The following is a 21,050-nucleotide window of genomic DNA, read 5'->3' as shown; positions in this document are numbered from 1 at the left end:
TCCCCGCACTGTTTTTGATCCCATTCCCCACTCCACCCCCATAAATTGTCTCTGGTATATAACTATTCATTATTATTATTATTATTTTCTCGCCTGGTCCGTTACACTCCTGCTATGAGTGAAACCATCTGGTATTTTTCCTTTTCTTTCTGGCTTATCTCACTAAGCATGATCATTTCCAGCTCCGTCCATGTTGCTGCAAAAGGCATGTATTTCTTTTTTTTTTTTTTGGTTTCTGAGTAATATTCCATTGTGTATATGTACCACATTTTTTTAATCCAGTCATCCACTTTTGGGCATTTGGGCTGTTTCCATATCTTTCCAATTGTAAATAATGCAGCAATAAACATGGGGGTGCAGGTGTCCTTTTGAATCAGTGTTTTTGTGTCTTACCCCAAAAGATGTTTTAATGAGCATGTTCTTAAAGGGTTTATTTCATAACCAGAGATAATCAAAGGAAAGAAAGCATTTATAACAGTACAGTATGTCAGCATTTCTCAACCAAGTTCTGTGAAATTTTATTTCACTTCCAGAAAATTTTAGTACATTGAAGTAGAGAGTTCTGCAGTTAAATGAGTATGGAAAAACTATATAGAAAATAGACAGTTTCTTCAGTGTAGGACATCTCAGAATTTTTAGTATTGTTAATGAATATAATGAAACTTCAAAAGGAAAATTTCAAGTGTATCAAATTTATTGAACTAAGGAATGTTTTTTTCTTATGAAAAACCTGTTAGTAGCTCTATAATTAATGCTTGGGGAATACTGGCAGAAGGAAAAGTATGGAGATGGTATATTTTAAATGTGACTTAGGTACAACAGAAGCTGTAGTTAGGGGAGTCGTCAGATACTAGGCTGCAAAGGGCAGATAAGGCAGCCCATGATAGAAGGCCTTCAAATTCCTGGTAAGGCAATTTTTATTTAATCCTCCATGGAAGAGGCAATCACTGAACATATTAAAGCCTGGAGTGACAATGAGTAGGCAGTGATATAGGAAGATTAATTTGCCACTGACATAAAGGATATTTTGTGGAGGAAGAGACTATCAGCAAGGAGATAAGTTAAGGAATACTTATAACATTCCAGGTAGGAGGCAATGGGACCGTGACAAGGATAGAGGAGTTGGACCCTGGGTTATGATACAATGAAAAAAAAAGTTGTAGACTAAGTGACAAAATGCTGACTGGATTTGTCATATGGTAGGGCAGGGGAAGACCAAAGAAAGCTTCAGCTTTACTATAAAAAAAAAAAAAGTAATGAAATCTAAACTAATAAGAATGGAGAATAAGAAAGGAGTACACAAACAATGGGCTTAATTTGAATAGGTGGTAGAATATTCCCATGTGAGAAATCATCAACTGCTAGAAATATAAGACAAAATCAGGAGAACCAACACCTACCAAAAACTGTATTTTTAATTTATGATTTATGATGCTGAGTGGTATATTAAAGCAAGGATTTATATAGAGAAAAGAGCAGAGAACTGATCATTGTGTAATGTCACCATTTGGGGGTAGAAAACATAAAGAGAAACTTCAGTTTCCCAAAATGTCAAAAAGGAAGTCAGGTGACACACACAAAAAAAGATTCACTGAGAAGAGAAGTATCAAATATGTGAGCTTTTCCTAAGGGTAGGAAAAGTTCATTACATTGCATAACTTGGAGTTCATTGTTGACTTGTTATTTTTCAGTCAGACCAACGGATACAGAACTAGTCAATCAACAAAAATGTCTAAGAGATAATCTTTTATTTCATATATGCAATTAAAATATAAAATGAGTTGAGAGCACTTAATCATCTCTAAAGTTTAGATACCCTAATTAAGATTTTAAGTGTATATGGGAGCTTTTCATCATAAGGAATGTTAAGTGGAAATGTAAAATTTATAGGGTTTGAATCTATGGCAGTCAACTAAAATGTGAAACTACAACAAACGTGCTCTTGGTCACATTTTTCCTTCTATCTTACAAGAAAATTTTCTACCACTTAATTCACTATGACCTGACATGCAATTTATATCTGGTTTCATTACCTGGGTTCGAAGTTGCTGGATCTCTGTTTCAAGCTCTTTGATTTTTTCTTCTTTTTTTTGAAGCTCGGCTTGAGCTTCCTGTCGAGCTGTGAATTCTTCATCAAACTGCAATGATCACCACCATAATATACACTTAATAATTTTGAGAACATTTTAAACATTATGAGTTAAATAAGTGGAGTATCTTTTGCTTTGCTGAATACCCAGATCACTCTGAAAATCACTTCCTGATTATAACAATCAAATGCCCTTGTGTGGGCAGGGTACAGCTTATTGTAGTAGTGGTAGTAAAGAAAAAAAATATGCTCCCTACCCAAGGCAGACAAAGCCATTTTGATTTCTGAAAAATAAAATAAAATAAAGAGTGGTCTTCGAAGACCCTCTTCTATATAATGAATATTTTTGTTTTGTTATTGAGTGTAATGTTTTAGAATTAATAGTGTTTATTTTTTCACTGTATGATCTCATACTTTCAAGTTTATTGAATTAAAATGTAAAACCTAATTAACCATCAAGCAGTTCAACTTAATTATATTTAATCTTGAACTGATAAAAGATTGTACACTTAAATAGATGTGCACTAATATAAATTAGAATACTTCTTTACAGACTTAATTGTCTATCATCAAAAAAGTTGTGCTCCACAAAATCTGATGGTAGGATTACATAAACTGTGATGGCATTCTCTTTCAGAGGGCTAGCCAAAAACTGTATAAAATGTTATAAAAGGAGAAATGAAAAGTTAAATTGTGGTGTGCAAAACCAAAGACACCATCTTAATGGTGCATATTCATTGACTGCATTCAGCATTCAACTCAGTCAGGACTCTACACGGGCCCAAACAAGCCTGAATACGCAGCATGAAGAATGCTTAAGTCCAGCTATGGAACATTTGATTTTTCCTTTCTTGCCATAGTCACTTCCAGTTTTTTTTAGAAATGTACACATTATTCCAACAATGTTATTTCTGTTTATAAAAATGATTGTCTTACTATCTAGAAGTATCTTTGGTGTTTATGAAACAATAAAAATATAAAAATACATGTTCTCTATTAATCAATATTTATTCTCATTTAGGTCTGTCCTTTGGGAATTATGAAACACCACTCAGGTCCAACATTAAAAAAACTAGAAGAGAAAATTAGATAGTAATAGTCTTAGGAGAAAACCTCAAATATCATCCTGAGTCTCTGAAATATGTTCCTCAGGGATGAGCAAATCTCTAGTATCTCCAAATTTCCAATTCACTTTAAATTTCTTCACAATCAGTGAGTAACCTTGTAGCCAAGGTCATTGAGAAGATGGAGGTCCTCTAGATTGAGTTTTTCAAATTTACTACTACTACCCATGTTATATTTATATGAAACTAGACTTCCAGCCTCCTTCCTTAAGTTAGCTTCTTCAACATATTTCTTAAGCATGGTATCTACACATACACACAGTACAAAAGTTTCCTGTACAAATGGTTTATTAATACATTTTAAGAGAGATACACATATCTACTTATAATTTTAATGACTTTAATCTATAAATATGAGGAATATAAATCACAGGAACTTGATTTATGTGAGCTAGAAGACCTCTTACAAGTCCCTAAAATTATCCTCTTCTTTTAATGATGAAGAATCTAAGATCCAAGGAGAATAAGTAGCTTACTTAAAATCACAGCTAATTACTGGAAGAGTTGAAATCAGATCTTAGAAATAGTGCTTCTCAGTCTTGAACCCCTTTTAAATTTATGTTATACTGCCTCTTAAAATGAACCAGAATAAAAAGACATGCAGAAAACTATTGGGAAATCATGCATGTTCTCATTTTAAATGTTGGAGTTGAGAATAAAAAAGCAAACACCAAATCTCTTTTTGTTATTTAGGACTTTCCACATAATCACAGAGAAATTTTTTTCTGTATAGACTATCACAATTTGCTTTAGTCTTGTGGTACCTAGCCATAGTGTCGTAGAATAATTAAGGGAGTTCTAAGATTTTCAAAAGGAATTTTCAATGCATTACTTAAAATAAAAACATTAGAAATATAAAGGTCTATTCATCAAAATGTGTGCATTTTTTCTCACCAATAAAAGTGGCAGCTTCACACAAACATTTTATGCTCAAGCTTTTAAAGTCTATTCTAGTAACTGAAAGAGCAAATACATATCTTCATATGCCCTGAAGTTACTTCAGTAATACTGTATAATTTCTAGAGTGATAGCAAAAGTGATTATCTAATCTCCAAGGTAAGTCATAACTTTGAGAAGACAGCAATATGTAAGCACTTTATCTTGCTGTCAGAAGACTGAAAACTGGAGAGCTTTTGGAGTAGTGCTTCAATCCTTCTTCTTGCCACCAATACAAGAGAAATACAATATTAACACTTCACAGAGTCTTAAAAAAATAACAAAGAAAGAAACCTCTTGTTAAAGTTAATAAAATCATAACTACGCTTTTATGAAACAAGAAAAATATAACCTGAGACTTACATAAGATTAACATATTCATAAAAATGGCATTTGCCCATGGTATTAATAGAGAAAGAAAGGGGGACATCAAATTCCATCAAGCTTACATTGGAGGATCAACATCATGTTTTAAAAAAAAAAAAAAAAAGGGCTCTCCCCGGTGGCGCAACAGGTTAAAGCACCGCATTATGAAGCTCTCCAAAGCCACTGTAGCACGAGCTCAATCCCTGGTCAGGGAGATGACCCACATGGTGTGTCTTTGACTCACCCACTGCTGCCCTCAGCAGTGTATTTTGTCAGTCTGCCTGTTCTGCTACCCATTCTGTCTCTGGTGAATCCTCTCACTCACCACACCTCTGGTCTGTACTCCAGTTTTGTGTGCATAAATAAATAAATCTTACAAAAAATCAATTACAAAATTCAAAAAACATAAATCAAAGCAGAGAGTGATAGAGAAATAACAATGCATTATGTTGCTACATATAGTACTGACTTCAAAGACCCAACATAGAAGACTAGCTAAACATCTCACAATTCTCCAAGAAGCTACCTATTGTGGGAGCTTCAGGTAAACAACAGAAGAAAGTACTTTGGTTGATCACTTCTAACTATATACTTCCAGCAACATAATTTTATTAACTAGTTGAATAGAACAGGGCTAGTGTTTTCCTGCTACATTGGTTTAAATATGATGAACAGGGAACAGCGCCAACCTTCTGTTATTAGGAAATAAATCAATATTATATATCTGTGATTCAAGAAACATAAAATACTACATAACTGAAACAACATTCATAAGACCTCCCATTAAGAAACAAGGTAGAATATGTATTGTGATATATTAAAGTTGCATTGTGATGCATTAATTAATTTAACAATCATGGCTGATAGTTTATAAGTCTTACCTTCTTTGAGAATTCTACTGCTTTTTGTTCACTTTCTTCAACCTTTGCCTTGTTCACACAAGAATCTATTAAGATTAACCAAAGGTAATTAAAAATCATTGTATCGAATTTCTATGCAAAAAGATGGTTTCCAGCCTATAGATCTACTGGGCAGAACATTATTTCAATGCTAATTTCTATTGAAAGGAAATTTACCTATTCTGCACATAAAAGATAAACTACCACACCTTCTTTCTTTTGCATACTAACTGAATTCAATGATAGTACTGTTGAGGCATAAAGCCAAGTATATTTGATTAAATAATTACTTTAAGATGCTTGATTATTTTCCAAATCTTGCAATCAGAAATCTTCATAACTGTCTTTGCAGTGTATTATGAGTGGACACACAGCAGATTATCTATACTTAGGATTATTAAAGACTCAAATGATTCTTAAATTAAAATTGGAGGGGGCCCTCCCTGATGGTACAATGGGTTAAAGCACAGGACTGAGAAGCTAGCTGCAGCAGCTTCAGCAAGAGCACCATCCCCAGACTGGGAGGTGACCCACATGGCACAGCAGACTTCTCCTGTCTCGCCTGCTAGTCCCCTCAGCAGTGTACTTTGTTGATCTGCCTGTTCTGCTTTTTATTCTGTCTCTGGTGAATCCTCTCACTGCCCCAGCACCTCTGGCCTGTACCCCAGTTCCGTACGCATAAATAAAATAAATGTTTAAATACATAAATAAATAAATAAGTTTTCCACTTGTTTTAATAAACTAATTTCAGTGGGAAAATACGGTCCAGGCCTTTTTCTTGGTCTGTACCCCAGTTCTGTATGCATAAATAAACAAATCCTAAAAAAAAAAATATTGAAGGGGGGAAATACAATAACATTATTCCAGGGTTACTAAACAAAGACTCACCTAAATAATTTTTTTTTTACTTTATTAATTTATATTTGCATAAAAGAACTAGGGCATGAGCCAGAGGTCTGGGGAATTAGAAGATTCACCAGAGATAGAGTGGGGAGCAGAACAGATGGATCTACTCAAATACACTGCTGAGAGCTAATATCAGTCCAGAATAATAGAGTTCATTTCCTTAGCAATCCAAGTAGAGGAACATGATCACCTCAAATGTTTTCCTAGCACTAAGGTCTATGAAAATTTAAACTGATATCCTTTGATAGAGTTTGAAGGTTTTAAAATTAACTGAAATAAACCTGTACTCTAAGTTCTCACTTAAAGATGTAGATAGATTCTTGGAGCCTGCAATTTTAAGTGAAAAAATACAATACAATATCAAGATTGTCAATGGTTAATTGACGTAAACAACATATTTTCAATCATGAAGACAACAGCAAACTTCTAAATAAAGACTCCAAGCATATCTAATATTAAACAATTATTTGTATTTATTCATACCATTTATTTTTCAAGCCACTTATTCAAATTCAGGGTGATAGGTAGCCAAAATCTATCCCTGCAGCTTAGGGTACAAAGCTGGAACCAACTTTAGACAGGACACTTCCATTGCAGGAATCTAACACACATCTCCACACTTACTGAGAGTGGGACAACGTAGATATACCATTGAACCTAACATGCACATCTTTGGGATATGGGAGGAATCCAGATTACTGGGAGAAAACATACAGACCTGGCGAGAAGTGCAAACTCCACCTAGCAGTGGCCTTCATCAATGTTATAATGAAACAACATTTCTTGAGTATGTGCTGTATTTTTATTCTGAAACTTGGACAATACTAGCATACTTATGAATTAATTCAACACTATCATAGACATTATTTCTACAGTACCAGTATAAATGTGTAAACTGAATAGAAAGATTGATTTTAGAGTCATGGTTCTAGAAAAGTTATTTTTGGGAGTAGGCTTGTATTAATTCTAACACTGCATTCAAGTTGAAACTTACCAAATAGGTTTAAAATTCCAATCACACAGGCAGATCTCTCATGATTAACATACTCAAAATAATTACAGTGATTGAGTACTCAAAGACATAAAAATTTATCAGATACTAATAGAGGAAGTAAGTTGAGAGAACTAGCCATAAAGGGCCTATAATAGGAAAAGAGTAACTATAATCAAAAGATATTGAGCATTATATTACATACCTATCAGATGAGTGAAATCAACATCTAATCTTTGCCTATACTTGAAATCTGGGTCCATACCACTGCAGTGAAGCACTATCTGTGAAACACACTCCTCAATTATTTTGTAATATTGTGGCCTGAAAGAGAGACAGTATTCCTGAATACGTTTCCTTCTTACACAAATAAATTTTTATAATAAGTAATTCAGCATGATAAAGAACTATGTCTTTTCCTAGTACTATAAAAAATTCTTCTAGCCACTCCACAGCCTTAGGAGAAATATGTCTACACTTGGAAATGGTCTGAACATTTTAAAGCAAAACTCATTGTGATGTAGTCAAGTGTGAACATTTAGTGACTTAATACTCTGGTTAGCGGGGATTCATGCTTATGTTCAAAGATACTTATCAACCTTCTCTACTTACTAAAGCTATTCTTCCTAAAGTTAATGAAAAGCAATGACCTGTGAGCCCTATATCCATGAATACAGAAATAGTTCTGGGCATCTACAAGTTCTCAATTTCAATAAGGGATGAATATCCTGGCATTAGGCGGCAAGTGATGCATTGAATTTACTACAACTATTTTACTCAAGATAGCTATAACAGCTTACAAAACTGGACTGAGCCACTTATGTTACAGACTGTATCAAAGATCTATTTATACACATATTTTAAAGGATCCATTTTATAGAATCATACACACTTAATATGCATGGCTATAGTCCTGATTTGTTCAAAGTGTCAAAGGTTTGAACACATTCTAATTCTGCAATCGATCAAGGCAATTCTGGCTTTTAAAATAACCATTTGCTTACTTCAAAAATTTTGAAAGTTCTTTTGCCTTAAAGTTTGGGGGATATTAATATTATTGGCTAATAAATTTAACAGATAACACAAAAAATACTACTGTAGGCAAATTATGACACAAACGACCCTAAAATTATTACAATGATAACTAGCCAACTTCCTAAAAGTTTGAAAATATAGTCAAATATAATTGCTCATCTGTCTTTTCTTGTGGAACTAGGCTCAAGAATATACTTTATAACATTATACATCTGAGGCATTTCCAAGCTATCATCAAATCTAGGGGAAATTATATTTGTTACAATCAGTTTAGTCAATGATTCTTTTGGTAAATAAGGAAAACACAAACTTTTTTTTTTGAGGTCAGGTCATCTAAAATATAATAAAAGTGTTTGTTATACTTCTCAATCACATGGATGTTCTCAGAATGAAAAGGGTGCCATATTAGAGTAAATTATCATTTATTCGAAGTTACTGATAAATAGTTTCACACAAATTATTTCTACAGATATATGTTTGCCCATGGGCACAGTGCCCCTTTAATTGGCAGGACTTATTTTAGAAAACAGCAATCATTTAAAATGCATTAAATGTACCGCTAAAAAATAAAAACTCAGCAGATAATTTAACATTTTAAATACTTTCTGTCTCTGTAATATCATCATGCCCATCAATTATTATACAGATCTGAATTATAATAGTTCTACTCATGGCTTCACAACCTGTCATTTTTTTTTTTTTTTTGTGACTATGCTTGAACCCCTGGTAGCCTTCATTTTCCCTTAAGCAAGTTTGAAAACTCAGAGAACCAAGGTCCTCTATGTTGCCAGAATTTCATGCATAATTTAAGAGTCAGAACAACAACAAAGAGTGTGAACAACTGTTAAATGTAAGGTCATGTCCACTAGTTTATGGATAATTTCAGCCACTCAAAAACTGTTCTCAAATTTCCTTGCTTTCAGATATACCCCCAGTTATAAGATGCTAAAATATCTACCTTTATGGATTAGTATCATACTCATTTATTTTGAAGGATTACATTACAGAAAATAAAGCTAAAACAGCTGCATTATTTTCAAGGTTAAGATCACATCTATTGCTAGATAAATACAATAAGAGAGAAATAACAATAAAACCACATTTATTAAAATACACAACTTAAAAGTTCTACTGTAGAATCTTCAGTGCCTAGTTTGAGAAAATTCATCAAGGGTTCAGTAAAATCTATTTGGTTCATTGCTATTAAAAGTCCTGTCACTGGGGTGTTCTATTTTTATAAATAGATTCTTCTGTTCCTTGAAAATAAACTAAAACCATTTATAACCTTAGCAAAGTCATCAAGCTCTTACACTCTATGTATGTATACTGCCTAGCTCCTGCCACATTGTTAATTTGCTTTTATGATCTAATTCAAATTACACAAATAATGCTCTCCTGTCAGATTCTTACCTGATATAATAATCATTTCTGATAAGCAGGAAGTGTTGTAGAATGGACAATAAGTAATTTTCAGCAGCAGTGTCTTTCAACATATTGTACAGAAGATGGTATACTTCATTCATATCAGTAGATAGTAAGTAAAGGAAAACAGTTGAAGATTTTTGAAAATTTCATCCATAACAAAGCATTTTTTTTGAAAGGCAGATGTATCACTTTGTTTTCATTAATGTTTCTAAACTTTCAATTCCAGGATTCATATTTATACAGTAAAAAGAGATGAGCATTTCTAAGACCACTGAACTATCAAAACTTTAAAATATAAAATTCATTATATTTTTAATTATAAATTATTGACGGTACCCCTGGAACAGCCATGCCATCAATGAAAATGGTTTTCTCTTGATTTTTTTGTGGTTGTCAAAGGACTTACATTATTCATGCAAGCCACTACTCTATTTTCATATGACAGAAGGCAAAAGAACATTTTGTTCTTTTTTATGTCCAAAAGGTCACAAATGCCTTTTATATATATTTTTTTACATATAGATGAAATATTTAACAAATATGAAATGATTATTATTTGCATTCCTTTATGTTTCATAATTTGAAAAAAGAGTAAAGACAATGGAAGCTTCAACATTTTTCTCAAGATAAAAAATGTTGGTAGAATTTTAAATGTTTATAGCAAATGAGGAAACATTTCAAAAATGTGTTCACTTTTATGGTAAACGTGAGACCTGAAAAATTGATGTGAAAGAATGATAGAAGAGGAGATTAATACATCTTAAAAATAACCTGGAATGTCTACATGTTTTTGAAGTAGAATCAAATATATGATGGATTATTTCTTAGATCCAATGTAAGAGTATTGTGTAAAAGTCTCATAAGGTTCCTTAAATTGTCATACGATAGATCTAAAGATAGCTTTGTGGTAAAGTTTGACTATAAGAGATATTAATATAAAGCAAGGAAGCAAGAAATGTATTAATTGATTTAAAAAGCATTTAATATTACAGAAACCACTATAATGTCACTAATAATGCATAAAATATTATTAGAAATTATTTCTTATTATAATCAAACTTATTCATTGATACATGTTTACCTAATACTTTTGAGTAAGACGTTTTGATAGGTGTATTGGAGGGAAATGATGAAGCATAACATTTCTGTCCTCAAACCTATAAGGATATAGATATGTACATAAATAAGACAAAAACATAGTATTTCATGCTATGATGAGGAGAATATTAATATCTTTTTTTTTTCCTTTTCAGGGAAGAAATTATGGAGAAAAAAAGCCTAACTGAAAGAACACTTTGGTTCTAAACTACTTCCCAATTTTTCCAAATTCCCTAAGTAATAAACAGGTGTTGAAAAAAATAACCAGCAGTGCTATACCCATATTTTAGGTCTAAAATCACTTCATGTAAAATTATTGCCATAGAATTATATGCTAGTTGTAGTTGATTCAAATGCATTTACCACACAGCCTTGTTATAGTTACTTATTAAAATGAAACTTTTTTTTTTGAGAAACCATGTTTGGACTGGGAATAAGGCATAGGCTGGAATTTAATTATATTTTCAAAGCAATAAAATATCACCTATAAAATGAAAAATATATTGCCTATATTTCACATATGAACTCAGTGAACTTTTTCCAAAAAAATCTTTATATGTGAGGTATACTGCCTTAGACTCCTATCTACTTAAGACCACTGAGCAGAGTATAATTATAATATAGCAAACCATTATTTCAATTTCAATAGTCTGTATAAATCATTAGTAGATTGTGATAATTCCAAAACATGAATATTAAGAACAGCATCACATTGAGATTCTAATATTAAAAAAGTGGAGATAAATTGGTCTGGCAGAAAAGAATAATCGTCATCTACAAAGTCACCCATAAGTCCTTTTTTCAAGTATATGCAAAATGGCTTTGTGATTCCTCAAAAGGATATTCCATTTCTGCTCGAATGTCATTGAAACGGTGCGATAATTCATTTAAGTCATCCTCTTTGTTCTCATCAAATACTTTCAACTGAATATCAAGTTCTTCATTCTCTTTTTCTTTAAGATCCTAATATATAAAAATAAAACATAGTGAATAACAGTCTGACAACATTATATACTATTAATAATGACCAGAATACTATTATTAATTTATATACACAGATGCAAATTCAAATACCAACCCGAGTACTCAGTTTCCTGAAAGTAAATGTACCATGATTTTCTATTAAAAAAAAAAAAACTTCACTGTATTTATTGCATTTTCTTCCCATGCCCCAGATTTTATTATTCACATTAAAAAGTTAACAATTTCTACAACAGAAAAAAAAATTGCTACCAACCTAAATTAAATGCTGTCTTTTGACTAAATATACTAATGAAAGATAGCAAAAGAACTCATGCAGTTAGAACATTCACAATTGCCTTTGGCAAAAAATGCAAATATAGATCAATTATATTAGTGAAGAACAAATGCAAGGATATATTCAAGTACAACAGTCCCAAGTATGGCGTATAGTTGTATAAACAAGTTTACTTTAAATATTTTGTGATTTAAACAAATTAAAAAAGCATTATGATTTTTTAATCAAGCTGCATGTCTAGCCTCCTATCCCACTTTCCATTTTTGCTTAGGAAATCACAAAATACTGTCTTGGCCATCAAGTTTTAATAATATATACCAGCACATGCATTACAAAATTCTGATAATTTTCAAAATAACAGTATAAACAAAATCTTTGGAAGCATGCCTAGAGATTGTTGGGCTTAATATATATCACCTGGAATATCTTTTAATATGTATCCATTAAGGTGCTGCTTTCAAAACCCAAATAAATTATCACAACTGTAGATGTTCAAGGCTGATAATGAAAAGGACTAGGATGCTCAGAGCTGAACTCTAAAAGGAAATGCAAGCATGGTGTACTTCAAATTAAGTAGATAAAACAAAGCTGGGTACATTTCTTATTTCTATTTCATTACAATAGAACAAATATAAATGAAGATATAATGGCTACTATTGAAGCCAAACATAAATGTATGCAATTTCTAGATGTTCTGTTTCTAACATTCACATATAATAATTTACTTAAAAATTTATGAAAACATTGTTTCTAGAGACTTTCATATAAAATAAGTAACAAAAATTTTCCTATGTATTAATAACTTGGTTTTGATCTAGTTTTTACCCTGAAGGGAAATTAATAAATTTACTAAAATATTAAATAATCTAACACCCATGGGTCATATTATCAAGGTGATTTCTGAACTCCATTCAGAAAAGAAAGAGAGCAAAATATTCCCAATATGGTGGTCATTTCATAAACAACCCTTTAACATATTTTAGAATATGTACCTACATTATTGGAATTTCACAATATAGTCTCTCTCAGATGCTCACTGTAAAACACATTCAAACATTTGAAAAATAAAAACATCTAAGTTAAACACTGTCTGGCCTCTCTGGTGGTTCAGATGTTAGTCTCAGTACTATCAAGCTATCCCAGAAAATGCCAGCACAATCCCTAGCCAGTGAGCTAACAGGCTCCGTGGTGCAGCAAACTTCTCTTGTCTCTTCCACTGCTTTCCTCAGCAGTGGATTTCAGTAGATCTTGTTCTGCTTCCCAATCTGTCTCTGGTGAATTTTCTCATCCCCTGCACCTCTGGCCTATACTCCAGTTCTTGTATGGATAAATAAGTAAAAATAAAATCTTTTTAAAAAATGTTAAAAGCTGCCATATAATTAGCACCAGAATTTTATAAAACATGGAAATAAATTTGCATGATTAAAAAATTTTAGTGACAAGTTAAATGAATGTTCAGTATATATTTTTTAATGTTCAGTATTTTTTTTTTAAGATTTATTTATTTTTCATACAGAACTGGGGTACAGGCCAGAGATGTGGAGGGTGAGAGGACTCACCAGGGACAGAGTGGGGAGCAGAACAGGCAGATCAACGAAGTACACTGCTGAGGGGAGCAGCGGGTGGGTCAGGAGAGGTCTGCCACGTCATGTGGATCTCCTCCGGGGCAGGCGGGGATCGAATTCATGCGGAAGTGGCTTAAGCTTCTTAGTGCAGTGCTTTAATCTGCTGCACCACCAGGGAGGGCCATTAATGTTCAGTATTTTTTTTAAAAAAGATTTATTTATTTATGCATATAGAACTGGATACAGGCTAGAATGCAGGGGCAGTGAGAGGATTCACCAGAGAAAAAATGGGGAGCAGAACAGGCAGACTGACAAAGTACACTAATAAGGGGAGCAGGAACAAGGCAGGAGAGCTCTGCTGCACCATGTGGGTCACCTCCCTGGCAGGGGATCAAACTTGGGATCAAACTTGTATTGACACAGCTGCTGTTAGCTTCATAGTGCTGTGCTTTCACCTGTTGTGCCACCAGGGAGGGTTCAAATGTTTATTTTTTAATAAGGATTAGATTTCTAAAATATTTATAATACATGAAATTTTACAACAATATATAAAGTAAATACATATATGGTATCTTATAAAGTATGTGCTAAAAATTCCAGACCTACTAAAATAAATGTACATGAATGCATATATATATATATATGCAAAACTTTCTTTGTCAAATGTGAAGACTTGAAAGACATATCCATAAGTATTCAAATACAAAAAAATTAGTAGATTTATTGAATTTATATGTTCTATGTCACAATTGACAGTCTATAAATGCAAATGGAACTGCAATAACATTTTATATTTAAGAATGTAGAATGTCATTTTAAAATATACACTGTCATTAATTATATGCAATACTATAAACATGTTTCAGTTATTTTTTAAAACAAACAGTGCTGGCCCTCCCTGGTGGCGTAGCGGGTTAAAGCACTACACTAAGAAGCTAAAAGCCACTTCAGCACGAGTTCAAACCCCGCTAGCCCCGGAGGTGACCACATGGTGCGGCAGACCTCTCCTGACCCGCCCACTGCTCCCCTCAGCAGTGTACTTCGTTGATCTGCCTGTTCTGCTCCCCACTCTGTCTCTGGTGAATCCTCTCAATGCCCCTGCACCTCTGGCCTGTACCCAGTTCTGTATGCACAAATAAATAAATCTTAAAAAAAAAAGAAAACAAAAAACAGTGGTAAAGATAAGAAACACTTTTGGCAGACTGACTGAAACACAGAATTAAGTCTTAATAACACAGTGTACTTCAAATTAAGTAAGTCTACTACTAGTACATGACTGATTATCAGTCAAACAATCACAGTTGAGTCTTCAAAAGAAGAAAGTGCTTGTTTGTCTTCTAAAAGAGATAATACCTATTGCCTACATACACAATTTCTTACTATTTGTTCCTGTACATAACTAATTTGTAATATTTTATTACTTGATTAACCAAAAGAATATGGAGAAAACATCACAAAAAATCAATGCACGATAACTATAGAGCAATGCTATTTTAAAAATTATGGTATAGTACATACATATTAACTCATGTATCCTAAATTACTAAAGCATATCTATGAAAAGTGAATTTTACATATAGATGAAGCATAAACTCCCTTTTTAAAGACCATAATTTAAAAAGAGATGGGAGATTTTGAAAAAGTTTTTACAGAATATCATTAAAATAATTGCCCTTGTCTTGAGGATTCTGATAATTATATGAAAAAAGTTTCATTTTACTGTACTATTATGATTGCCTGCGGGTTTATTGAAATAGCAAGAACTATTCTTCCCTAACATTTAATGACTCTAGATGGATATAAATTTTGATCTATATATCAATTATTAATATTAGCCATGGCCATGTCTAATTTGCTGCTTTAAATATGCTATATTTTAGAAAATTAAGAACTCTTTTTAGAAGAATGTATAAAATAAGAATAAATAGGGAAAATGTAAGGATTTTAAAGAGTCATCTATGTAGACATTATTAAGGTTCAATGCATATGTAAGAGAGGTTTAATGTTATCAATTTTTAAATTTCAATATTAGTGAATTTAATAGTGAATTAATAGGACAGTAGTTGGATATTAGTTATATCTAGCATACAATCTGGCCTTTGTTCCAAGTTGTAATAATAAAACTATAAGAAATATGGTATTTAAGAAAGGATCTCTAATCTTCTCAGGATTTACCTATAGAATCTACATTTTAGCTTTCATGTTGTATATCAGAACTAACTGGGGAGGATTTTTTCCCTCAAACCAAACATCTTAGCACTGCCCTCAATGAGATTTTGATTATATACTTTGGGGATACTGAACCTCTTGCCTAAGAACTATAATCATAACCGTATTTAGACTTATTTGTCTCCCTTGTCTTAGGGAGAAAAAAAAATAGAGAATCCTTGTAGGTTCTATTGCATGATTCATGAGGCAGAAATATGAAACTTCCCACTTTTCTCTTATGGAGAAATCACTGAATTCTATGAAACTGGGAGTCCTGAAGAGGTATGATAAGTAACAATCTAACTGGAATTATGTATAAGCAGTCCCTGACTGCTAATAGTTCAACTAATGATTTTCATCTTTATGATGGCTTGATACCAATATATATATATTCAATAAAGATCTTGCTTCAAATTTTGAATTTTAATCTGATCCTGGACTAATTATATGTACTCAGAGTAAGCCTAGAAAGTTAAATAAAAATAGCTTTAACAATATCATAATTAGAGAAACTATTCACATTTAACTTAATAAATAAAATTGGTTCTCTTTAGAAAAATACTGCAGTGCTGTGACAAGAATGCCATACTTAAGTAATGGATCTAGAATGTACCAGGCCCAACATTTTATGCAAATTTATACTGAATATAAATGAAATCAATTTAAGTTATCAAAGAGGAAAGTAAGAAGCTGAAAATTGAAACTGCAAAAAAAAAGTAATCTTTTTATGTTCTCAGTATTCAAATTTAAAAGAAAAGAAATTCTTTTTTGACTCAAGAAGACAAAAAAAAATCACATCATTTCTGGACACATCATTAACTGCATTCTGAACTAAAAGATAGATGGCAACACTGCAAAATGAGAAAGTTACTAAAACGTCTAAAGTTTTACAAAAGAAAAAAGTAGTGTGCATTTATTTACTCTTCCACAGGTACTTTTTTTCTAAGAAGAGAAAATTGTTAAAGTTTACCAGCATAATAAATGTGTACAGTCAACTTACTGGTAACATTGCTTTTAGTCCTGAACGCAGGAATTCATTCCTTAAATGTATTCGAAAATCAAGTTCATAAGGAGAAGTAACAAGGGCATTTATAAACTGCATGCAGGCCACCTGAAATTATAAAGCAAACCATGTGAAAAAAAAATCACGGATTTTTAAATTAAGGAAATATTTATTTTATGCATTCAGATAATGATTTTTCCATTCACTAAAGACATAACTTTAACAAAATTTTATAATATATACAAATATTTATAAAATAGCATGATATGAGTTCATTGTATAAACAACAAAACTGACATTGAGTTTCTAATGTCCAAAATTACTAATGATGATGAGGAATGGCCAAGAACTGCTATGATTTACTAAACAATATGAAGGAATATTGAACTCTCTGAGAAACTTGAATTTCCAAAATGTGCGTGTAGAGCTCTTTAGAAAATCATGAAATATGCATTTCATGTCTCAATGTCTTCAGAGTGTACTTACCTTCAATTCTATGTGCCTATAAACATTTTTAAATATAAATCAAATGATTTATAAAAGTATCCTGATATTATAGAGAGAACAGTGATAACTTGGTGAAATTATTACATTAATGCATATACTCTTTTTATCCTATTACTGAGATAGATTTGTACGGAATATAGAGTATAGGTATCTACCACTTTTCAAAAGTTTGCATTACACCAAAAGATCTATATTGATACCTGATTTTGCTAATCCCAAGAAATCTGAACTGGATTTTCCCTCTGACAACAAAATGCAAAAAAATGAAAACAGAATTCAGGACTACATAGGGAGAGCAAAACTCAAGCAGAGAGTGTAGCATTGCCAAGCATTTTTTCCTTTATTCTGTACAGGTTGTGTATTTTATAATACCATTCCTGCTTCTACTGATTATTAGTGCTTTATAGGTTTATGTGTTATTCGGTACAATTGGATAGGTTATCTAGGGGTGTCTAGGAAAAGTAAGAAAATTTTTTTTTCTTCTTATTATTTATTTATGTATGCATACAGAATGGGGTACAGGCCAGGAGTGCAGGGAGGTAGTAAGAGGGTTCACTAGAGACAAATTGGGGAGCAGAACAGGCAGATTGACAAAGTACACTGCTGAGGGGAGCAGCAGGCAATATGAGAAATCTGCTGCACCAAGTAGGTAAGCTCCCTGAGTGGGGATCAAACTCATGCTGCAGTGACTGTGACTAGCTTTGTCTAGCTTAGTAGTGCGTCAATCTGTTGCACCACTTAGGAGAGCCCTAAGAAATCTTTCCATATAAATTAAGGATAATTTCATCTTCCCTTTATGCCATTTCAGCTTAAGAAATGTTTCATAGGAATGCTCAATTTTTGTAAGAAGGAAAACCTATATTAAATATATGATTAAGATAATTTAATTGACTGCATAAAAATGAATGCATGTGAATTATGGTGTACTAGAATACACTATGACATCAAAACTAATGTGCACTGTATCATAAAGTTAATTATAAGGGCTTGTTTTCAAGTGAAGGTGATTCATTAATTATATTGACACTGGAAAATGGGTATTGCTTTTCTTGTCTTGTGATATTGAAACTACCTATTATAAAAAGGGGCTTATTTTATGTTAATTGTAAGCTAGCAGTTAATCAACAAAATGCAATTGCCAGACGTACTATACATTATCCCTGAATAGCTTTTTTTTTGAAAATGCTGCTCAAATCGAAGACAACTGCCTAATTGTCTAAATGAAGAGCTGCAAATTTAAATTGATTAAATATAATTTGCAATGAGTAGCAGAGTGTTCAAAGAGGTGACAGCAAATGGACTCCTGAAAAAGATCACATGTAGTAAAAATGTTAAGTACATTTAGAAGGGGACAAAAATAATTCGTTAGGAAGAAACTTAACAGAAAAAGATCCCAAATATATTTAACTTACTCAGAATTCAAAGGTATATTGCTTATATTTTGATATCAATATTTTTTTAAATTTATTTTTACATTATTCTTCATTCTGTGCCTTTTTCCATCTCAGTTGTAATCCCCCTTGACTCCCCAATGCCAATTAGCCCATGTACCATCACCATAATTCAGTGCACCTTTCCTACCCCATTTTTGATCCCATTCTGCATGCCACCCCACCCCTGTAAAATGTCTCTGGTATATATTTGTTCATTGTTTTTTTGTTTTTTCTTTATTACAATTTATGCATTTCAGCTTTTTGAGGGGAGATTAACCCACACCCCATATTTGGATTCAAATAACAAAACCTATGTTTCAAATAGAACGAGTGATATTGTTTCTGATACTACTAGATGATAATTGAACAAGACAGTCCAGTTCCCACAATTATCCAAATGTTGGGATAAAACAGATAACCGACTAAATATTTGCTGAATGTTTGACAGTATACAGAGACATACCAGATAGGTACTGTGACTCTTATGCTTTAATAGGTTACTTAAACTTCCTATATACAATTAGAAAATGTGTAAGACTTTATTTTGTTCCAATAGACTGGGCAATAAGTTTGTAAACTGTACAGGTCGATAGTTCTATTATCACTGTATTTGCTTGAATGATCCTTATTATAACTATGACATGACCAAATAAGCCAAAGTATATGTCCAATCCAAAATTAATAGAGAGAAAATTTGCCATCTGTTAGGGTTGTTTTTGCCAGAAGAAATTCCAGCTTAATGGCTTGTATTAATATCCTACAAGTAAAGAGAACATTTCCATACCATGTTAATGAGTCTTGGAATTGTATTTTTGTACAAATAAAACTACTTAGGTCAGGAGATGATAAAAATAGTAAGAGTCAATAAAACTAATGAATGTTTCAACATCAAAATAATTTTAGATTTAATACAATACATGTTGCAAGGCTATTAAATACCTTACATGCAATGTGTGAATATGTATTAAAAGAAGTTGTGTTTGCTGACTAGAATAAAATAGTTAGGAAACACTTTGAAGTCAGTTGTTTAAAATGTAATAGCACTGTCTTAACAACATACTGTTTACTATTTATCAAATTCTAATGATATACAAGTAACACAGATGATGAAAGTATGAAACTTATACTTTCATGTCATTTTCCAATAAAATCTGATAAAACAATACTTACAGAAATATTTATACCATTTGAACACGGAGTAGGAAAAAAATCAACTTTCTTTTATGCTACTACACAATTGCTGTCCTTTTGAAAGGGCAGGAATAAAATAAATTGAAAGTCAAAATAATTATCACTATTTACAGACTCAAAATTGAGTTTATAAAATACAATTGAAAGGTGGTCCTCCCTGGTGGTGCAGCGGGTTAAAGCACAGCACTAAGAAGCTAAAGCCACTTCAGCATGAGTTCCATCCCTGACTGCCCTGGAGGTGACCACATGGTGCGGCAGACCTCTCCTGACCCATCTGCTGCTCCCCTCAGCAGTGTACTTCATAGATCTGCCTGTCCTGCTCCCCACTCTTTCTCTGGTGAACCCTCTCACTGCCCCTGAACCTCTGGCTTATCCCCCAGTTCTGTATGCATAAATAAATAAATCTTTAAAAAAAATTTAACACACATTTAGTTTTCCATAATTTCCCCTTCTTCGTAAGTTATTGTATCTCATTATCAATGTGCCTTACTGACAGACGATAAATGATTTATACAAAGCTACTCCCTTATTTATGATGGTATAAGTGCACTAATAGCTAATTTAAAGATATCTTAGAACAAAATCACAATGCTCTAGGACACTGTGGAAAGAATCAAGCTACAAAGAGTCAGTCCATATATTTGAGTATGTCTATGCACTCACATCTATTTTTGTATGGAATTCTTTCTTAAGCAAATTATATAATTATCACATTCCTGAGCAAAATATCATATATATGACTTATTTAATTTCTTATTGATATTAAGCATCATTAAATACTTGAATTTATCAGCTATAATGTAACAAAAAGTTGCCCTCAGGAGCTATTGAAGTTTGTAGAATGGTTAAGACACAATAGAAAAATTGGAGAGGTTAAGACACAACAGTAAGAAAGAGCAAACAGGTTCTGATTAAAGACCAAAAGGTCTTTATCAACATAAGTTTTACTTGATAGGCTTGGTCACAATTTTTTTTTTCAAATCAAGGACCTTATTATTATTATTATTATTATTTTT

The 21,050-nt window shown here is 32.4% G+C and overlaps 1 protein-coding gene across 1 annotated transcript in view; it reads right to left on the bottom strand.

Annotated features, from left to right (window-relative positions):
- DIAPH2 (diaphanous-related formin 2) overlaps window positions 1-21,050 on the bottom strand; it is an 831,186-nt gene that overhangs the window by 593,734 nt on the left and 216,402 nt on the right. The window contains exons 10-15 of the mRNA XM_004685633.2: window positions 16,901-17,011; window positions 11,714-11,832; window positions 9,757-9,873; window positions 7,517-7,635; window positions 5,397-5,461; window positions 2,034-2,138 (exon numbers count right to left, since the gene is read on the bottom strand). Of these exons, the coding sequence (XP_004685690.1) occupies window positions 2,034-2,138; window positions 5,397-5,461; window positions 7,517-7,635; window positions 9,757-9,873; window positions 11,714-11,832; window positions 16,901-17,011 (636 nt within the window). The remainder of the gene's footprint in view (window positions 1-2,033; window positions 2,139-5,396; window positions 5,462-7,516; window positions 7,636-9,756; window positions 9,874-11,713; window positions 11,833-16,900; window positions 17,012-21,050) is intronic.

Source organism: Condylura cristata, unplaced genomic scaffold, assembly GCF_000260355.1.
Source record: "Condylura cristata isolate star-nosed mole 26May11 unplaced genomic scaffold, ConCri1.0 scaffold00019, whole genome shotgun sequence".
Taxonomy (NCBI): domain Eukaryota; kingdom Metazoa; phylum Chordata; class Mammalia; order Eulipotyphla; family Talpidae; genus Condylura; species Condylura cristata.
This window is presented reverse-complemented; position numbering and strand designations above follow the sequence as displayed.